General features: G+C 39.9%; 1 protein-coding gene across 1 annotated transcript in view; it reads right to left on the minus strand.

Annotated features, from left to right (window-relative positions):
- LOC121167468 (nebulette-like) overlaps positions 1-22220 on the minus strand; it is a 97123-nt gene that overhangs the window by 18370 nt on the left and 56533 nt on the right. The window contains 8 exon segments of the mRNA XM_040996884.1: positions 7536-7685; positions 9254-9346; positions 11431-11602; positions 12516-12620; positions 13787-13879; positions 15446-15538; positions 16777-16869; positions 19480-19572. Coding sequence (XP_040852818.1) covers positions 7536-7685; positions 9254-9346; positions 11431-11602; positions 12516-12620; positions 13787-13879; positions 15446-15538; positions 16777-16869; positions 19480-19572 — 892 coding nt within the window.

Consider the following 22220-nt stretch of genomic DNA (forward strand, 5'->3'; position numbering starts at 1 on the left):
ATTTGGTCTAGCTTAAAAGTATGAAAGCCCATAAGCATCATATTCATTATCAATGCTCTGCCACATCAAAACCAGAGAAAGCTGTTTTCTCCTTTCTGTGCATTCATTTACAGTTTATAAAGCTCTTCTCATATGGCATTATTGGAGCTACTTTGACAAGCTTCCTGATAATGCAACTTCTCTTTATCTCAATAATCTTGGCCTCACAGAAAATATATTTTAATGTTTTATTATTTGCAATTTTGTCATATTTCTCTCCTTCATACCCAAATCCCTTTGACTAGTCTTTGTAAGCCAATGACAAACACATGTGTCCTTCAACAAGTGCTCTTCATTAGAATTAAATCCTTTTTCCAACTTTGCACTCAGAAAAGGAAACTTCTAACACTTCCTTCATTGCATTTCCATTGAGAGGGAAATATAAGTCAAGGTTTGTCATTATTTTGTGTCTGTGTTGAATACTTTTGTTCTAAACTTAACGGAAATTTAACTATGAATGATGGGAGCTTACTACATACACATCCCGGTGGACCGCCTTTGTTGCATCTGCCTCTTTCCTTCATGCTCCATACACTGGACATTCTCCACTCTGTGCTGGAGATTGAGTGGAAAGATAAATGACATATTCCTTTTCTGTCTCCATGGAGCTCATAAGCCAACAACAAACTCATGTAGGTAAAGGTAGAAGCAGACTGAGCCATGCTAAAGAAGGCACAGATTTCAGAACTGTGATCGGCACTTACTTTATTGAGTCCCTACGGAGGACAATTTCATAAGCAGAATAGAAACAGTGAGATAAGTTTTCAATAAAATAGCACACCAAAATGTTCATGGAAAATTGAAGTAAAAGATGATTATTTTGGTGCCAATTTTTTTTTTTTTTTTTGGAAATCGCTGCCTGATTTTTAGATAATATGCATTTTCCATGACTGTCTGAAGAACAATCTTATGAGAAGTATTCATATAGGAATAACTTATTTGTTGGTTATGAAAGGTCATTTATTGACTCAGGTTTAAGTTAAATGTTACATTCCAGTGATCTATCTTAAATGACTGCTTTTTAAAGGAAACACTAAAATAATAATTATTGTATAGTTATCCTCAAACAAATTAGCTTTAATTGGACTAACAAAGACTAATGCCTAGTGTTACATATTTAACATGCTGCAAAGCTGTTTGCTCATATTTCAAGTTAACCTCCAATGTGAACATACTTACATACTCAGTGTTTATCTTCTGTCAATTGCAAATCAGGTGCTAGATAGAACAGAGACCAAAACAGTTAACGAGATTACAGCCTAACAGAGCTTGTGTTCTGAGGCACACAAACAATATGCAAACTAACGAATATTGTCTAATTGTCATTGTCAAGTAGTAAAAAGAACTATGGACAAAAGTAGGGGGTTAGTAATCAGAATAATGGCTTACGGAGATACTAGTTTCTGGGTTGAGTGGTCAAGGGCAGTTCTAATTGTTCCTATTTGACCAGAGATCCGAAGGAAGTGAGCAAGCCACAGAACACTGGCAAAGAAGCTGATAATTGCAAAGGACTAAGTGGGGAGGATGTACAGTGCACCCAGTCAGCCAAGGAGTCTGTGTGGCTACAACAAGGAGGCCGGTAAAGAGGAAACGAGTGATCTTGCCAACAGCCAGGCCACGGAACACCTTAGAGAATAAGTAGCAGGCATTCTGCTCCGTGTGTGATCAAAAGCCACTGAGGTCTCTGGAACAAGAATTAGATAAGATGAGGTATGGGCTTTCACTAGATCTGTCTGACAGCTGGAAGAGACCAGACCAATCATGGCAAGAGCCTATTTCTGCAATCTTGCTGAGATATGACAGCAATTCAATTGGGAGGTAATCTCCCAAGTGAATTCTCCCAAGTGGTGAGAAGTAGCTAGTGTGGGAACAAATACATTGCAAAGCTAGAGCCACCAACCCAACAGACAAATAACATATGATGTCGAAGGGCAAGAAAAGCAATAAGGAGGATTACAAGGCTATTGCCTAAGTGTTAGGGTGAATGATGGTTTCATCCACTGAAATGATGAACATAAAGACAAGAATGGGTCAGGGTGTTCTGGTAGAGCAGATAGAAAATAAGATTTTGGTTTCAGACATATGATTTGAGATGCTCATTAAACATTAAGCAATGCAGTATTAACCTGGAAGAAAAAGGTTGTTAAAAAAAAGGTGCTTCATGCTCTTCCAAATAAATTATGAATGGCACCAATAACAGAGGCTATGATAGGAGAAATAAAAACCCACAAAGTCACTTCAACAGGTTTAGTCCAGATGACTGCTTCTTAACCCAGCATGCAAAAAGGTCAGCTCTTTTGGCAGACTCTAAAGGACCCAACATAGCCTAGATTCTTAGAGAAGGTCCCAGGATGAGTCAGACCTCCAGGAAGTGACTCAACGTAGCTACAAGTGTATGTAACTGTCTCTCCATGTAGTGCAGTTCTCCTGAAAGCAAAGTCCAAGCAAAAATGCTGGGGTTGTATTCCCTGAACACTGAGTGTAAAGCTGTCCACACTTGGACTGTGGGCTCTGTTGTCCATTATATCAACTTCCCAATACGCCATGCTCTGTCGCAGGCTGTTTTCCTGTCTAATACTCTCCTTTAACATTCCTTTAACTGGCTGACTACAATTGACCCACTGCAATACCCCATCATAATGCCTTTCTGAGTTAAATGGTTTTGTGCATCTGGCTCATCCACCCACTAGAGTGCTTTCTGAAGACAATAATGGCATCTTTTGTGTTATGTCCCTAGCAACTCACATGCTCACACGTAAAGATAGTACTAAACTGTGGATGAATGAATGGAGTCACAGGTGTCGGGAAATGCCACAGCAATTAACTCTGTGATTGCCTCCCGGCATGCTACGCACAATACACTGTGAAATCCTGAATGTGCTGCAGCATTTCTTGAAGACATGTTACATGGAGTGATGTGCAAAGCCCTGACACAGTGAGTTAAACTGCCAGAGAACTCAGACCTGCTTTCAGTTAAAGCAGGACTAGCCTGTCCCTATTAGATTCTTCCTCAGCAACATGGACAAGTTCACCAGGTTAGAAAATAGAAAAAGTCTGTTTTGAAAGAAACATCTGTTTTTCATTCCCTGTCACACTCCCAGACCCTTTTATGCTCCAGAGAAAAACAGAAACACATAAAATACTTTCAGCAAAACTGAACATAAGTTCAAACTGAGGAGAGTGGACATGCAGGCAGATGGCAAACATCTAAAAATACTTGCAATGACAGAAACCTGCCAGGTATGGAAAAGCAAAGAAAAAACAAAAACAAAGTAGTGCCAGGAGGTAGATCCATGTTGCAGGCAAGGGAACAGAAGATGAACAAAGACCAAAGAAAACACAGCAGAATAGGCAGAAGCCGGAAGGACTATTGTCACTCCAGGAACTGTGTGTTAGGCAAAAACTAAGTTAAACTAATCTAATCCCAAGAGGTATTAAAGATCATTTCAAACGATATTATTTTTAAAAAATCAAAGCAAAAGTGGATGAAGTTAAAACGAAGGCCTCTGTTACCGAATCAGAGTAACACGGTAGAGATGTAAAACAAAACCCTTTGGTAACTTAATCCATTGGAAAGTCGAGGCAAAAGAAGGTCCAAAGTCATCACATCAGATGAGAAGAGTCAGCAATCAAAGCAAGATGGGAAAATATCATGAGACACACATAACTAAAACCATGATAAGAACATAAAGGGAAAGGCTTCAGTGTTAATGCTCATGAAAACCAAATGTGAGGGAGGGAACCACTGGAGCCTGGCCTCTGGGAAATGAGCTGCCTAGCCCTGCCCCAACCACCAGAATTTCCTCTAACACTGTGACTCTCCTAAGTGCCCAGCCTTTAATTTATGAAGTAAATCAAGCTATAATTAGAACATGCACATATTCTCAAACATAGAAAAGCAGGGAAATGCTTATTCAAATTGACGGCACGTCACTTAGGAAACATCCTATCTCAGAAAGCTGCTTGTTGTACATTCTTCTTGTAACTGATGTGAAATCTGAGCCTTAAGGCAGCTGAAGGACCCCGTGGAGAACTCAAGGCAAGTGGGGCAAATCCTGGAGGACAAAGAGATTCCCAGGCATATATCACATTTTATCACATGGACTCCTAACCTAGAGGAATCAACACAAACAGGAAAGAAAAGCAGCATTTCTAAACATGTAAGAACATTTTCTTCTTTTCTTCATCTAACCCCTAACAAATATGGCTACAAAATTCTCTTTCATTTAGACAAACGCATGTAACGGACTGTTATACAGCTGAAGACACCAAAGACTGTCATCAAGCAGCTCTCAACACCACAGACCTCTGTCTGCAGAGTCAATCTGAGCCTCCCTACCGCAGCCCAGGATTTCAAAGCCTCCGAGAAATCATCAATACCACTGCTTCCCTTCCCAGCAGAAAACAGAACAAATCAGCAGGAATGTTTCTACTTTTCATTGTCTTGTTGCCTATGCTTTCATGTCATTCACACGTCAAAACATCATCCAAAGAAAAACATCATTCCCTTGAAATTAAAAGCTGTCCACAACAGGCCTGTAGTTTATATATACATATTATTGTACTCACACATATTTATATATGAATCTTTTCAATATTAATTCTGCCACTTCAACTTTCACCAAATATTTGCTGAGAGCCATTCCAAGAGCTGGAGACCCTACAGTAAGCAAAAGAGTCACTACGCCTGCTCTCATAGGACACGCAGTCTAACAAGGCAGAGATGGGGAAGCAAATATTCAACATAGTTCAGGGAAACTGCAAAGCAAAAATCAACAAAAAAAAGGAACAGAGTGAGGGACAGGCTAGTTCATCTGACAGCTGGAGAACGTCTCTCTGCAGAAGTGCTATCCAGCCAGAAACATGAATCGGGCTGGGCAGTAAACATCTGGGGTGAAGAGTACTCCTGGCAAAAGGCACAGAGAGTACACAGCCTGGGTGCTTCTTGGAAAGTCTGAGTAAAGCAAGAACTAGGAAAAGAGGATGTGTGCACTCAAGATGTAAGAAATGAGTCTGGACTGCCACCAAGGTGAAAATCCCATATTGATCCTGTGAGCCATTTCAGAGCGAAACGGTAGGAGGGTGACATGAGTCATCTCATGCCAGTGGGAGGCAGGGGAGAGATCAGGGCAGGAATTGTTGCCACCAGGAAAGGCAAGGGCAGAAGCAGGAAAACCGGTCAGGAGGGATTATGATCCACCAAGAGAGCTAGAGGGCAGGAGTGGATACCAGGGTGGTGCAGAGTCAGAAGGGACATGTGTCAGGTTCCTGACCTGTTTGTCATAGTATAGTTGACAAGATTTGCTAGTGGATGAGAAAAGTTGTACCGAACTCCCAAGAATTTGATATGGAAGCTGCAGTTGGCTTCCCAGGAAAATTGCATATTTTGGAATGGGTGGCAGAGGATAGAGATAGAGGAGGCGATTTTGAGCACATAAATGTGAGATGTCACTAATCATCCGAAAAAAAAATACAAGTGCCACCTGGTACACTGTGCTTTGCTTTATTTAAAAGAAATGCAATCAGGCATCATATTCCCATGTACCCTAAAGTCTTCACAACATCAATATTTTTGGACAAATTTTCACTTGTGTGTGTGTGCTGTATTATTGGTAATTGATAACTTTTGCCTCATGCTACTTTCAAAAACAGGACATACCCATTAGACAGAGAAGCTTGGTCTCATACAAGCAACTGAGACAGACGCTTATAAATTCCTCTAAGATTCAACATCTCCTTAGATCACAGGAATTATATGAATCCTCGAGACAATTTTGATTGCCAGATTTCTCTCTCCTATTCATTCCAACAAGCCTGAAACTATCCCATTAAAAAAAACAGAATTATTCCTTCTTAATCATGTGCTTCTCAAATTTAGGTATAAATGCAAGAATATCTATACTTTCTTTCAAAGTAAAGGTATAGATAAGTGGAACTCTTCTTCCATTAGCATTCACATCTCAACTCAATCATCCCTCCCTTGAAAGTTCCATCAAACCCAGACAAAATTTCCCTGTTAAATTCCATGTACCTCCCATTCCATCACCTCCTAGTACCGACTCTGTTCATCCTCACATGTAACTCGTCCAATGAGCTGCTTGCTTTCAGGCTCTCACCATACTTCAAATCCCTTACAATGAAGTCATGCTTCCTTGCCCAATGATGTACGTACTGTCAGAAGAAAATCTGTGGTTGGTGCGCAGGAGCACACAAAAAAACATCCAATGAATAAATGAATGAGAACAGTGTTGGTGTGCACAGACACGAAGTCAAAGATAGTGAGGCTCCTCTGCTCTTTGGTACATTAGAGCCACAATTCCAGAACACTAAACTGAGTAAAATTAAATAAAGTTCATCAACATTAGTCCTTGTGTTTACTTTGATTCTCACTTATATTATTAAGCAGCAACATTTTTACGTATCTCCAAACAGCATGAAGGACAATGAAGGAAGAAATCAGTAACATAAATCCAAACACGAATTAAAGAACCTTTTCTTAGAGAACTACGATGTCCTCAGGTGTATTCGACCTCTAACAAAGCAAAAGTAGTTTATAACTCTTTCTTTAGAAAGGCCTTAACATTTTTCTACCAAACTAAGGCCAGTTTGATTTTACAATTCAAGACATGTACAGTATAATTACTCTTATTAGTGTTTTGTTATAATGAATGTAAAAAATCCTATTACATAATCACAAGTTCTCATGGTTCTCTTATGTCGTGAGTGACACTACTTTTCCCTGCCACTTGCTCATCCCCAAAATTTCCTGACTTAGGGATCTCAGTAATCTGACCTTTGTGATTGAAAAGGAAATCCGGTATTCCTTTCATTCATGTACACTCCATTCCTCTCCTCTTCCCCTCTAAACCATAATGTAACATTCAGGTCTTAACCTTCCATAACAGTTTTACCAACAGGATTACTTTAGAATCCTAAAACGTCTATAATTCAAAACCTAACCAGATACATGCAGGAAACAGGCAAAGACATAGAAAAAGATGGCTACATGAAATAAAGAATAACTCCAATACTAATTTCCTTTTTAAAAAAATCTCATACCCCAAGTATTGTACCCAATTTCTTTTTGACAAGCTCTAACATTTTTTGAAAATCTGTACCAATATTTAAAAACTCAGCAAGTCACTTCAATATTAATGTAAAGACCGATTTTGTTCCCTTAATGAAAATCAGATACAAATTGTGACTAAATCCTATGCAATGGCTGTGAAACACACTCAATGAAGCAAACGTCAACACCCCTTTGTCATTACAGATCCAGCTACAATGATAACGATGAGGTCAGACAGGGAAAATAACAACATGCAAAATGCAAATTAGTAGTTTTAAGGAAAAGATTCTTGATTTTCTAATGTTTATATTAACACGTCAAACACATCCAAGCTAAATGTTTGTACAGAAGTGGATATGTGTTAAAGGCACTCTTGTGACACATTCAAAAAAATGAATTATCTCAGCAAATGGTTAATGTCTGATACCTCCGTCGTCAGATGGCCTTGTGACCTCACTGCTGCACGAAAAGCTCGGGTAAATCTCCGAGATTTCAGACTTGTCATCAACCAGACCTGTACCAAAAGTGCTGCTGGAATGAGAGCGAGACCGCTGTCTCCTATAGTGACTTGCCTTTTCTATGTTGGAGGGAAAATATTCACATTTGAGTTTAAGAGACTTAAAGAACATCGCCAATAAAAATTATTCATAGGTAAAATGGGGAAGGGAAATGATCTCTAATGAAAGGATAGCCAAAAATCTCATTCATTATCAAGTTCTTCCAGTCAGCTACTCCCTAACTTCAGCATGCATTACATCAACTCCAAAAGTGACCTAAAGATTTTTTTTTTAATTTTTACTGGAAGGGCGAATATACAGAGAGGAGAGACAGAGAGGAAGATCTTCTGTCCGATGATTCACTTCCCAGGCGGCCTAAAGCTTTGGGACCCTGCACCCGCGTGGGAGACCTGGAGGAGGCTCCTGGCTTCGGATTGGCTCAGCTCCAGCCGTCCTCGACTGCCCTCCCTGGCCACAGGCAGGGACCTGGATGGGAAGTGAAGCTGCCGGGACTAGAACTGGTGCCCACATGGGATCCTGGGCGTGCAAGGCAAGGACCCTACCCACTGTGTCATCACGCTGGGCCCAACCTCTATAATTAATAAAGAGCAGAAGTCAGGATGTGGAATAAGATTTAAATGAGATGACATGATATAAATCCATAGTATATGGATTGTCTAAAATAACTGCAAAGTTGTCCATGTTTTTTCAGGCTATTCTCAATAAACACGGCCTAGAAGTCTGAAATGTCAAATTGTACTGTCACTTTACCTAAGCCATTCACTTCTTGTCTTTCATGATACATATGACCCTTAGGGTGAAAAAAAGATAAGTTTTTATATAAGTTGCTCACAAAAACTCAAGAGATGCCAGTGTTGTGGCACAGCAGGAAAAGCCACTAGCTGTGGTAGTGGCATTGCATAAGGAGATTGATTGGAGTGCCGATACTCCACTGCTGATCCAGTCCCTTGCTAATGCACCTGGGAAAGCAGTGGAGGACGGCCCAAGTGCTTGGGCATCTGCACCCATGTGGGAGACCTGGTAGAAACTCCTGACTCCTAGCTTCTGCCTGGTTCAGCCATGACCTGTCGCTGATTTTGGGGTGTGAATCAGCAGTCCAAGGACCTCTCCTTGCCTCTGTTTGTAACTGTACCTTTCAAAAAAACAAAATGAATCTTTAAAAAAGACTCATACATTTTAAGGATACTTAAGTCTCTATTTTAAGACATTAATAACACTATATGGAAATCTTTTCAGCTGCTTTATACATAATTCTAGGAATCTAGTCTTAAAATGTTGTGGCAATGCATTTAATGAAACAAATTCTTTCATATCTCAGCAATCCAAATAGATGTTATCTAAAAACTCAGATAGCCCATCAACTCTTATTTACTAATAAAAACCACATACAAGCTCTAGCCACCCTAGAAGCCTTTTTAAAATGAATTAAGGACAAACAAATATAAGATTTACTAAGAAACTCTTGCAAGTATTATTTTCATACACGGTTAATGGTATCTTAAAGCATCACAGCACTTTTTCAGTTCTTCGGATGCTCAACTCGGAAATTAACATTGTAACATTGGTGCCATGAATGTCTACACTTCACAGAACCTTCCCTCTCAGGAAGTCAAAATGTAGGCAGTACCAGACAGCATGTGTAGACTCCTAGACTGGATATTGTCCTCCAGGGGATCAAGGTCGAAGATGGAGCCAGGATCTGTGCGCCAAACTTTGAGGTCTTTTACCGAAAGGAAGAAATCAATAAAAAAGGAAGAATTTTAAAAAGACAGCATAGAGTTGAGTCAAGCAAAAGTCTGAAAGGAAGGCACGTGAAAGACAAACAGACCCAAAGCAAACCCGCTGTGCTGCTGGCCTCGGAGAACCAAAGGCTATTTAGTCACTTTCAGAAGCACTTGTACAGGGAATCTTGTAATCACTCTGTAGTCTGGTTGCTTCATGGGCCTGCTGCATCACCTTGCTGATGCACCTGCGACTCATCACACAGCCCAGGAAGCAGCTCTGCCCTGTGCCCAAAGCATCTCCTAAAGCCCCCTGGCACTCTTCCTCTCCTCCCAGGAAAGAAGTAAAAAAGCTGAACTGAAATCGCTGGTGAAAAATATGGGAGTCACCCACAGGAAGCATGTTTTGTTTCCAACATGTAAGAACATGTATTTGAGATGGAGGCAAATGGCAAGGCCAGTTTTCATTCTGACCCTGTGACTGCAAACTAAGGCATGTAAAGCATGTTGGACATATGGTTAACGAGAAGGCCGCATTAAAATGAAGTAAATTGGACTGTGAGATTTATGTCTTCTTTTAATTTACATTATGTTGTGCTTACCGTGCTTCACAAATATTTAGGTAGGTATTATTACTACCCCCATCTTATAGATGAGGAAACCGAGACAGAGAGATGAGTAATTTAGCCAAGACTGCAGAACTAGCAAGAAGCACAGACTCTACCAAAACCAGAAGCAGGATAAGCTGCTTTATTCTGAACCAATCAGAACATCCCTGAACTTGCATGCATGCCATGTCTGGTATACGTGCTGCCTCACTGGGAAGTTCCATTTTGTGCTTTCACAGGCAAATCTTCAATAGAACCCATTTTTTTCCCAGTAAGGACTAAAAAAAATATGTTTAGATTACTCAGTAAACATTTTAGAATTACACACCTCCTTTTTAAAAAGTTATGATAATTTCTATCTCAAAATGAATTTCAGCAACAATCTCCCACCATTTTTGTTTTCTGATCTGTGCAGGATCCGGGGATAAGTTACACACACATGGGCATCTTATAAACACAAATCAGACTTTGGTACTACCTGTTAGGGATATACAAAGCAATGAAACTCTCCAATTCAGTGATACTTTGAATGAAAACATCACAACTCATCCATCCAACTTAATGTGATCCTTTAAAGCAATCAGCTTGGGAAGATGAGCAAAGCTATCAACTGCCCACAAGTATGTTTGGAATTGTACCTTGGAAAAAGCTCTCAGAGTCACCTTAGCAATCACCTGAGTCGTTTAAGGCCTTGGCTTTCTTAACCCGCATTTCATTAGGATACACCCTGTAAAATACACCTTCCCCATCCAATTTAACTCTACATACTCCAAACAGGCCCTTCCTGAACACGAAAAAGGCTAACATTGAAATTACGAAGGCTGTGAGCTACTCAATTGAGCCAGCTTCAGAAGTTTAAATGCTAACGGCTCTGTGGGGTACAATAGCCATAGGCATCATGAATATTTATTGAAGAAGCAATAATTTGCTTTTCTAGCTCTAGCTTACACTGAAATCTGTTCTTTGCTGCTACCTCAACCACATTCAACACTCTCCTCCTAACATGTCCCCTGCCTGACTACAACAGTACCAAGACAGCTGGGAGAGAAGGTTCTTCTTGAAATAATGGCTCGTAATGACCCCAGCTCAGAAATAATATCCAGAAAACATAGGAGATTCATCCCACAGAATGCCCTTAGTGTATCTTTCACATGTCTGTGGTCATAGGACCTCAGTGTGATAGTTATTACCATCACCATGCAGTCAATGTCCAAGAATAAAATCTTAATCAAATTCATGAGATAAAAGAACACAAAATAATTGTCCAACCATTGTTATTACCCATGGCTGGACTGCTGCTTCCACAAGTAAGACCTGAAAGTGACTGAAGTCAGGGAACTTTCAATAACAGAAGGGATTTGCCACCATACTTAGTAAATGTTGTGACTCCCACTTATCATCAACATCTGATGAGGAATCAAAAGAAACAAAGCAGATGGACCCTAGGCCTGGAGTGCGCATGGGCATGAGCTTACCCACAATGATCCCGGGTCTCCTGTCCATCTCCACCACGTGGGGGTGGACACCTTTGTAGGCAGCGTCACTGACCACCTGTGTGTTCTTCCTGACCCTCTCCGTCACGGGGTCATCCACCACGGGCGTGAAGCCTCTTCCTCTCGTCTTCTCAAAGTCTTCATGATATTTCACCTGAAAAAAAAAATTCAGTTGAAAATTCCTTTCTCACAAACTTTGGAGAAAATGACAGGTGTCTTTATGTGAGCTACATTTGGATTATTTTCCAAAATCACGAGTCTTTTCCATTTACTCTGAAAAAATGCCAGAATCAAGTGTTAATATTCTCATATTTTGTCCACTTAGTATGTTTCTAAATGACATATAAACCTATATTAGCAAGATGTGTTAAAACATATTTTAAAATCCTAAGTCTTAAAATATACTAATTTAAGTGTAAAATGATTCTGTCTTTTAATATTCAAGATGCAGAAAAATGGATAAGCTATTTTACACAGTTATTCAAGAAAACGGTATTATTATAAGATTAAGAGAGTTACTGGTGATATGCTTATAAGTATATTATAAAAATTTATTTAGAATCCAAAACACACACCTTTTCATTTTCTAAAACTGAATCAGTATGACAGTTGTATAGCTTTAAATTATATTAGGAGTCACTGAATTAAATACCTTAAATATGTCAACTTTACAGTAGATTAATTATACTTCCTAAAATTGTTTTCAAAAATACACTTTTCTTTCATAGTCTTCATACATGCAAACACAGCCAAACTCCATCTTAAATTTCACTGCAAAGGCTTTTCACAAAATGCATACATGGTATTCATGCTAAAAACACACACACACACACACATACACACAAAGAAACGGCTCAGAGAAAAACTTATTTTATTAGATGAAGCATTTTCATTACATTTCAGTGTAGTGAGAACATCCCCCCTCTCCCCCAGAGGATGGGTCCGTCGGCATGTCCATGCTTTGTTAGTCATCCAGATCAATAGTGAACGAAGGTCAACTGCACGTGGGATTATGACACTCCTTAGCATGCTTTAGTCATGAGAAGAATGCTCTGGCTGCACCCTACCATGGAAACATGGTTTTGAGCTTCTTTCACATGTCTCAGACTAGGAGTATCTAAAATCAAACTTGGTCTACCTTTCATCTTTTTATGCTCCTGGGTGTATTTTATCTGTGGAATGAATAAGAAACATGAAAATGATCATTTTTTAAGCTTTCCAAATGAAACAAACATAGAAAGCATTCTAAAAACTAGTCATCAAGTAACTTTATCAGTGAATCACATTTTGTCCCAGAATTGCAATCTAAAATTGAAGTAAGATCTCCTTTGCAGGCTATTAGAAAAAATGAGCTAATTCTCTCCACTGAAAATCAGTATGTGAAATCCAGGGGAAAAATGGTTTTCATGCTTCAATTTAACAGGGGAAATCCAAAATTAAATAGATCCCAAATCTATTCTCTGCATCTAAATTTCTCCACTTTCTGCTTTACCTGTGTTGCAGCCTACTCTTTATTTCCTTCGTTTTTCCCCCCTTTTTAAAGAATGACGAACCATGAAAAAACAAATCTAGTTTTCCTTCTAAATAGCTACAGCTTAAGGGTGATTCAGGTTAAATGCATTTGACAGCTCTGAACAGAAAGACAACTAGAAAACTGTCAACTCTGAAGCCTAAATGACAGTACCCAAGACCAGAGTACTTCAAGGTATGCTACAAACTGGGCTTGTATTCTGGACAGCTGACCAGGAGAACACTACCACTGGTTAGTCTGACTACATGTTTGGCTAGGATACCACCTACTGTTAACCTGAGGACACATGCAGAATTCAGTGTTGAAGCCCTGAAGCTTATTATCCAAAGAAGGCACTGATATCCACCAGGGGACTCTTGTGAGCAACGAAAACCCAAATCAGATATATCAGGGCATGTATTCCAAGTCCTTACTTTGGGTTAATGACTCATTTCCTATGTTTGGCAGAGAACATTTCAACAATCCACACAGTCAATATAATTTCTCAGTAAAACAGCAATTGTTAAGCGTGCACACCAAAGACTTCATCACTTTCAAAAAGACTTGTAGAAATAACATTAATTACAGTTATAAATGTAGTATCACTCACAAGTAAAGTTTAACTGTCAGCCACATCTGGACATATTAGAAAAATGTCAATTCATATAGAGCAGTGGCTTTTGGAAGTCATCTGAAAAAAATGCTTGGACTTATCAGACATATCACCAACAGTTCCTGAAAGTCACTTATTGCACAAGAAAAAATAGGACTATAAGTGAATAATAAAGGATACATTTTGTGGTAGTCCAAAGGAATAAAACCACTTGCCGAGCTGAGGTTTTCTTGATTCTTCTTTACTCTTTCCATTTCAGGAGTTACACTTAATGCAGTAGCTCTGCCCAATTGACCTTTATAATAAACCTGGCATGTCAGAGAACAAAAGACAGAGTACTGTGAATTGATTCAACTGAAAATGGATCACCCAGTATTTATTTTAAAATGCTATAATCATGGCAGAAGGGGTTAAGCTGCTGCTGTGACAATGGCATTCCATTTGGGATGGTTCAAGACCCACTCTTGACTCAGGGCTCTGCTAATGGCCTGGGAAATCAGTGAAAGATGGTCCAAGTGCTTGGGTGCCTCCAACCACACGGAAGACCCAGAAGAAGCTTCTGGTTCCTGACTTTGGCCTAAACCACCCCCAGCAGTTGTAACCATCTGGGGAGAGAACTAGGAGATGAAAGCTCCCTTTTTCCCTATCTATAACTCTACCTTTCAAAGAAATAAAATAAATCTTAAAAAAAAGAATTGAAGAAAAGGAACTATGACAAAAGAGAACATTTATCAGAGGGCTAGTCACATTAAAAATGCTTGCACCCTAGCACAATCTTGCTCATTTCATCCCATGGTTGCGTGTGTGTGTGTGTGTGTGTGTGTGTGTGTGTGTATTTGATTCACTTTGGATTTATACACAAAGGCATATAATTGATAAGGCTGGAGGGAACCTTAAGTCCCAAAGGAACACAAGAAGTAACGCTTTGTGAACACTATCAGAAGGTCCTCATGCCCGTAAAGAATGATAACACTCCTTGGTGACTGCTTAGGAATTAACGTGGAGGAACTTTGCAAGGAGACATTTACACAGAAAAGCATGATCATCCATAAAAAGGCCGGCATGCTTCCCACTATCTTACTCCTCTCTTTCATAGTTACACTCCTTAGTGAGCCTCATGTCCAGCATGCCTCTAACTCGACTGGGGAAAACAAGCATCCAGCTTCTTCAAGAGAAGGAGCAAGTGATAACCTACTTGTGCTTTATAAACTCTTCAAATGACTTTAAGGGTTTAGAGGATACACACTTTCTTTAAATGTAATAGATTTCCAAATTTCCTCCTCCAAAGAACCCAATCTATATGTTAATGACTTCAAAAAAGGGTTCTCTCAGTGAATTGCTTCCTGGATTATATAAACAAAAGGGAATCAGAGCAGGTCACCACTCAGTGTCTAAGTAAAACTGCCAACTCCTAATCAAGTGTTCCTAAATTGGTCTTGTCCCGTATGACCTAGTCAGCCATGCACACTTTATCACTTCCTCCAAAATACTGTCCCCAGAGCTACTATTGCTGGAGGTGGGAATTGGGACTAGGGCAGGAGGCAAAACAAGAAGACGCACAGATGGGGAAGCTTGTTAGCAGGGCCAAGATGCCAAAGCTATCACTGCTTCGCTGTGGGCAGTCCCAGCAACACTCAGCAGAAGACCAGCAAAGGAGGAACTGCAGTAACCTGTAGTCCTGGTGTATCCTAAGGACCCCTAGGCTCATGACTGCACCCACACTGAAGACCCTGGGAGCTTTCAAGCACAACACTAGTCAATGCAGAAGACTGTATTAACTCAAAGTCATGAACACGTTCTAAATATGAGCCCCCCATCTACATGATGCCAGCACATTCAGATTCACAACAGGAAAGCCGAGAGACGCGGCCCACATTGCTGATATTCTTCTGGTTTTCCTTCACTCTCTTCAGCTCTGGGGGGTCAGAAATTGCAGTTGCCTGTTTGATCTCTTCTTTGTATTTCACCTACAGAGGAAAAAAAATGAAAATTTTAATAGATCCCACAGTGGAAGAGCCTGTCCCTTTACACACTGTTTTCACAGCAGCTCTATATCAACATTTTTGTTCTTATGCAGGCCAAGATTCCCATTGGTCTGACACAGTAAGCATAAAATGTTTAAAAGAAATACTTTGCTGCTCAAATCTAACCGCAAATTCCACCAATAAAAGTAACACAAAGAAACAAGCTTTAAAGAAAACACTAGAACAAAGTCATGACGGAAGGACTGGCATGAAGGTGTTGCTTAGGTCTGGGAAGTCCTGAGACCCACATTCTGACTCCGGGAAGTCCACTGTGACAGACAGACCTCCCGTGGATATCACACGGATAAACCGTGTTGAGCATTTTTCCCCTACATTTGGGAGCATTTCTTCTACTATTTTAAAGTCTTTTTAAATTATCCATTTTGTAAGGCTGTTGCTTATATTAGTAAAAGTCCCATAAAAGTCACAAAAAAAAAATGAAAAAAAAAAAACTATTTGGGTGCACTTTGAAAGGCATTTCTTATTTCCAGGAGGCCTGGAATCAAATTTCAGCTCCACTCTGACCTGCCTTGCACCTCTGGCATGTCCTTTGAATCCCAGGACTGAGTTTTTTCCACATTTACCAATCAGAGGAATAAATGAACAGTGCCTGACTTGTGGATACAGAAAAGCACAGTCCAGTATAGAGGAGAGGTAATTTATAATTTTCAACTATTTTTGCTTTATTATCCATAGATTACTGAATTATTAACGTGATCATTTTGTACGTAAGGCTCCTTGGATTAAAACTATGCCTCCGAATACTAATCCAGCCAGTTCACCTCCTGCCCTATTTCAACAGATGCTAATTTTTCCACCTCCAATTGACAGCAGATCCCATTGCTTTTCACACCTTCACTGGATGCATTGTTAACGATTCACTAAACTCTGAGGTCTAAGAGGAAAGAGCAGGTCTTATCCATCTCTATATTCCTGTGACCAGGGCATTGCCCAGAATATGTGGGTGTTTAATATAAACATTTCTTGAATTCACAAATATGACTAGATGATAGCAACCCGGTTCCCAATGTCCTAGACTCACAACTATTGGCTTGTGAACCTGAAAAAGAGCAGACACATAGAGACAGAATGGAAAAATCTGTGCAGAGCATTTCTTTAAAATAATAATAAAAAAAACATGTAATGTTTGATCAACAGAAAAGACGACAGAAACAACTTGCCGCGCTCAGCTGCTCCTGGTTCTTCTTCACCCTCTCCATCTCCGGGGTCATGCTTACTGGAGTGGCTTTGTAGCTTTGCTCTTTATACTGAAGCTGCAAGACAAGATACAAGACACTGTGGGAAAACGGGAAGCCATGTGTACGCATACCTCAACACAGACATAAGAAAAGCCTCGTGGCTACAAAACACTCATTATAAAATCTTCCTTAGGATTTTATAGTGACATAGTGCTGTTCGTAGATTTCATCTTCTCAGTAATGTCAATCTCTTGAGCTCTTCCTCATTAAAGGTTGTTAATCACAGCTTACATATCATTTGCTGAATTATATCATGTACTGGTGACCTTTCTGAGTTTGATCTTATCAGTTATTCTTGCCATGAGTTTATTTCTTCTTGGCATTAAAGCAATGTTTCTCAAATGATGATTTTGCATTTTAACATCCTAATTCTGTGACAACATACAATGAAAGTTGACTTATCAATGGAAAAGACTGTCACACTAATCCTCCATCTGCCCTTTATACACTGCCCCTGAATCCTCAAAGTCCCCTTCTCTGGGAAGGTCCAACATCGGGAATAGAAGGTCTGCCCTTGACTCAGCATCATGAAAATATTTCTGAGTACTGCACAAAGGTGTCCTTTCTGAGCTGGTGGGGCGGGGGGCGGTCAGACCCCAGTGTTTGTAGTTAGTGTGTTCCCAACACTCCAGGAAGCGAACCAACTTCAAAGACACAGAGAATGGATTGACTGGCAAATCCATTTTTTAAAGGGGTAAGTAGAACTAGAGGCATAAATCCCGTTGTGTGGAACTCCACAGGGACAGACTTAATAGTGATTTTCCAAGAGTTAAAATTAGCATTGGAGAATTTCCACTATCCAGAAATCACAGGACCTATGCAGACCTGCAGAGAACATGAACTTGAAATTATAGCCCCAGTGGCGAACATCAAAGTGAAGAGTTTGATGAGCCTGGAAAGTAAATGGAAGAAAAGTGGAGCTCCTTCCCATGTGTCCTCTTTCCCCATATGCTACTCTCTTTCAGCCATGGAATGAAGCTTGAGATTTTAGGCAGATTCTTGATGACTGTTAAAGTAAAGTGGTAGTTTACTCTGTATTGATGGCAACATACAATGAAAGTTGACTCTCGGCTCAGAGAAGAAAAATATGCTGAGCAGCACCACTGATGGAGCCCCATCCATTGCAGCCCAATCTTCAGTGTGTGTAAATTTGCAGAACAAATGTGATATAAAGAATCCTCATGTACTGCTTGTATTCACCCACTCACAGACATGTAGTGTGCTTCACAGGCAATTTCTCATTGAAAATTGGAATCCTTGTGAGGAAATGTAGGCTTATAAACATTATATATCAGTAAGGGCTGGAATTGGAACCAGCCCAGCTGTCCAGGTCATCATTCTTAACTATGGCTGCAGTGTTAAACAAATTTCTGCTATTTGAGTGTCACTTTCCTATAGCCACACCAGAAACAGGCCACATTATTACTAATAGTGTGACCTTCTCATTCCATGAACATGAACTCAGTATTGTTTGCAGATACAGTGATTTTAAGGGATTATTAAATTTCTACCATAAATTGGCAACTACCTAGCCTTCCTTTTAGAAGAGCCAAATAACATAATTGCTAAGTCAAAGACTCCTCACTAGTGGCCCACTTCAGATATTAAATGCATTATGCTGTATGAGGCACACTTTGGGGATGTTTTGGAGCTTCAAAGCATTTCTTTATGATCAATATCACAACTTCCCTTGACACCAGCACCTTCTGCCACTATTTACTCCAAGTAAACATCACACTCAATCTTCTTGAACAGGCCTTGAGTACCAAGTCTAATTCCTTATTTATGAAGCAGGCAGACACCGAGAAAGATAGCCGGGGGAGAGAGAGTAAGGGAGTGCTATGGTTCATTCCTCAAGATGTCCCACAAGGCTGAGGTTGGGGATGGCTGAAGCTAGGAATCAGAAATTCAACCCAGCTCTCCTGCGTGGATGGCAGAATCCCAACCACTGAGCCATGACTACTGCGTCCTAGGGTCCGTACAAGCAAGAAGCTGGAATTAGAAGCCAGGCCTGGCTACTATCAAACCCAAGTCCTTAAAAATGGGATGCAGGTATCTTAAACACTCACCCCAGGATCCTGAACAGGCTTGATTTAAACATCCAGAAATGCTTTAGCTCACAAAGTCTAACCCAGACCTTTATTCACTATTCAAGATCTAATGTCATCTGTCTTTAAGGCCGTTCCTCTCTCCTCTAAAGAAAACCTTCCTTCTCTGGGTTCCTATCAAGATTTATTACCACTTATAATGAATGAGATATTCCATGTTACATATTCAAAAAGCATAGCAAACACTCAATACTTAATTATTATGATAGAGCTTAATAAAATATCAAGTATTTACTCCAATCTTTGTACCTTTTAGGTCTCAAAACCTTACAGTGTATCTCCCTTAACTTTGTATTCTCTCAAAAACAAAAATAGAGCAGATATTCAGTCATATATTTCTTTTATAAGCAAATGTACACAAAGCTTTGGCTATGTGTAGCAGAGCACATCCATGTGCAAGGATCTGATCCTCTTGCAATGGTATTTATGCAATGGGACTTAAGCTAAACAGGTGTCATCCCTTTGTTATATATTTTATGTAACAGAATATAAAAAATACTCAAGGAAATAAAATCACATTGCTGATGTTCTTCTGGTTTTCTTTAACTCTCTTCAGTTCCGGAGGATCAGAAATTGCTGTTGCCTGCTTAATCTCTTCTTTGTATTTCACCTGCACAATTTATAAGAACAGTGTATTAACTTTATTCTACATAAAAGCTTAAAAATAGCTAATGAGTCTACATTTGTTACTACTGCATAACTGAATTGCTAAAATTCTCACATTGCTTTTTCTTCATCAGTAACACAATTTTTAAGATTTTAACTGATGCTATCAGGATTGCCTTATCCTAAAGCATAAATAAATTCACGTCTATCCACCTGCCCATCACAAGAGGTGTTCCTTAATTGATATAAGCAAAGGTTACCAAGAGAAGAAATTTTATCATTATGCAGAAACACAAGAAACAGTAAATCTTTTTAATATAATGGTTTGCTATGTTCTATCTGAACATAGCATTTTCCATCGATTGATGTTAATTAAAATTTAACATGTGTTTAAAAGCAACAGACAGATTGAGTTAGCGAGAGTCTTGGGAGCAACGCTTTTCTAAAGATGAGTTCACAAATTATTCAGAATGAGGGGGAAAATGCAGCGGTAACAGTCAAAGAAGAGAATAAAGGGGATGGATGGAAATGTACTGTAAGCACAAACTGCTGGTAAAAAAGCCAGGGCCAGAAAGTCAGGAAGTGCCTCCCGCCCACACAACCCTGGCACCCCCGTCATGCCAACGCTCCCATTCCAGATTCATCCAGAGAAGGATCCCCACACAGGCTCTAACAGCAGCACACGTCTTGACTAAGGACAAGGAGCAGCTCTTCATGCTTATGCAAAAGTGATGCCATCATTTCAGGTGGATTTTGATACATCTAGATTTATAGAAAGTTGGACTTGAGAAAAAGGGCACATAGAGCAGAACAGACACAAGAGGACTGTGTTGAAATGCAGCCAAGAATTAAACCAAAATCATCAACTGGCTAATGTTTAAAATGATCTTTTAAACTATTAGACATCTTTATGAGGGACATTGCAATGTCTCATTTCAAAGCCCAAATCATGCTGTCATCAAGAAAGTAGCTTGGGATCCCAGCTACCATTTCTCTCCTGGTATCTGTAGATTTAGGATGAATCACAATGCCAATATCAGTCCAGGACCCAAATGGTTAAACTCAAAGTACACTGAGAAAGGCTATTTCTAAATAAAATTCAAAACCAGCCCCTAACACAGAGAGCTAATAGCTAAAAGGCCTGGACTCTGGAGGAGGTGGGAAATGTCGAGATGTTTAAATGTTAGAAAATCATATCTTGGTTTGACAGATCTTGGCTAATCTTGAAAGGGCAAGTTTCCATTTGAATACTAAGCAGGAGTTTACGGTGCGGCCTCACAGAGGCACAGGGACTACGCATTTGTTGTTTGCTAGAAGGGGCTGGGTGATGCTGAAAGGAGAAATGATGGACTGTGCCACTTTGTGCCATTTTCCTCGGGTGAAAGGCAAAACATGATTAGAAAGGAACAGTTTTGTTTTCCATAGCACTCTAAACTAATCAAGGCGGTGCGCTCATTTCACTGTGGGCTATAGACTCGCACACCACAGAACATTCATAACGTTCTATCACAGCACATTGATGGGTACATTTCACATATTACCACCTGAAAGTGAAGAGCGCAAACACGCTGTCTTTCTCTCCCAAACTCATTTCTCCAGCGGACCCAAGTGTGCCCGCTGCAGGCTCTGAGCACAGCCTGTTCTTCCACCCCTCCCATTCTCCTGCCTCGGGGTCCTCTGCCAGAGCACTCCGCAGGAGAGGGCTTCGTCCATGGGCGCTGCAGACTTTATTGCCCTGTTCTGCTGCAGACTTCTAATTTTGTTTCTAAGGGCGTTTTACTACCGCATCACCTTGCCTTTGCTACTTTCTCCCCAGAAACATTAGCGTCTATCCTCAGAACGCCGTGTAACACCCAGAGTTAGATGTTACCCGCAGCTGCATCTCACTAGTTCTTTGATTGCTCCTAGATTAGTGTTGGGAGGTTGTCTCCAGGGGAGGTAAAGAAAAAATTCAGGGAAACAAACAAAGGCTTAAGGAAACAATCTCTTCTTTACAAAAAGAATATACACTTCTTTACAAATAGAAGTTACATGCTAAATATACATGGAAGAACACCTCTACCGGTAAGGATAGTAAGTATTCATTATAAACATCAACCACCAAACAGGGAAAAAAAATTTCGCCCCCCACCCATGACATTAAGCCTCTCCTCTACTATTTCCCTAACTGGAGGACAGTATTTTCCCATTGAAACAAGGTGTCTTTGCTGGAGGACGTGGAAGGGAACCAGGGCTGGCACACAACGCAAGGCAGAAATGAGTCTGAGACAAAGTGCAGAAACTTGACAGCCATAGGGTGAAAGTAAACTGATATGATTTTCTTTGTAAAATTCAGTTTGTTACTTTAAAGTGTACTGTATATGGGCAAAATGGGCATTTTCCCACTCAACCGTTGCTTATATTACAGCCGTGGCCTGTATCCCCTGCAAAATTGGGGTCTTTGCTTTTTGCTTGTTGAACTTCTTACTTGATGGAATATTAAGCTGTACATTTAAATTTAAATGTACTGTATTGTAATTTAATATATGTTGACTCACAAACTAAAATGAAAGAAAGGCAGAAGAATAAGAAGGTGGCTGGAAGGGGGAGAGTGACATGTTCCTAGAATTGTATCTAGTTAAGTCACATTGAATCTGTTAAAAAAAATTAGCT

This window comes from Ochotona curzoniae, unplaced genomic scaffold (genome assembly GCF_017591425.1).
Source record: "Ochotona curzoniae isolate NIBS_2020 unplaced genomic scaffold, NIBS_Ocur_1.0 patch372, whole genome shotgun sequence".
Taxonomy (NCBI): Eukaryota; Metazoa; Chordata; class Mammalia; order Lagomorpha; family Ochotonidae; genus Ochotona; species Ochotona curzoniae.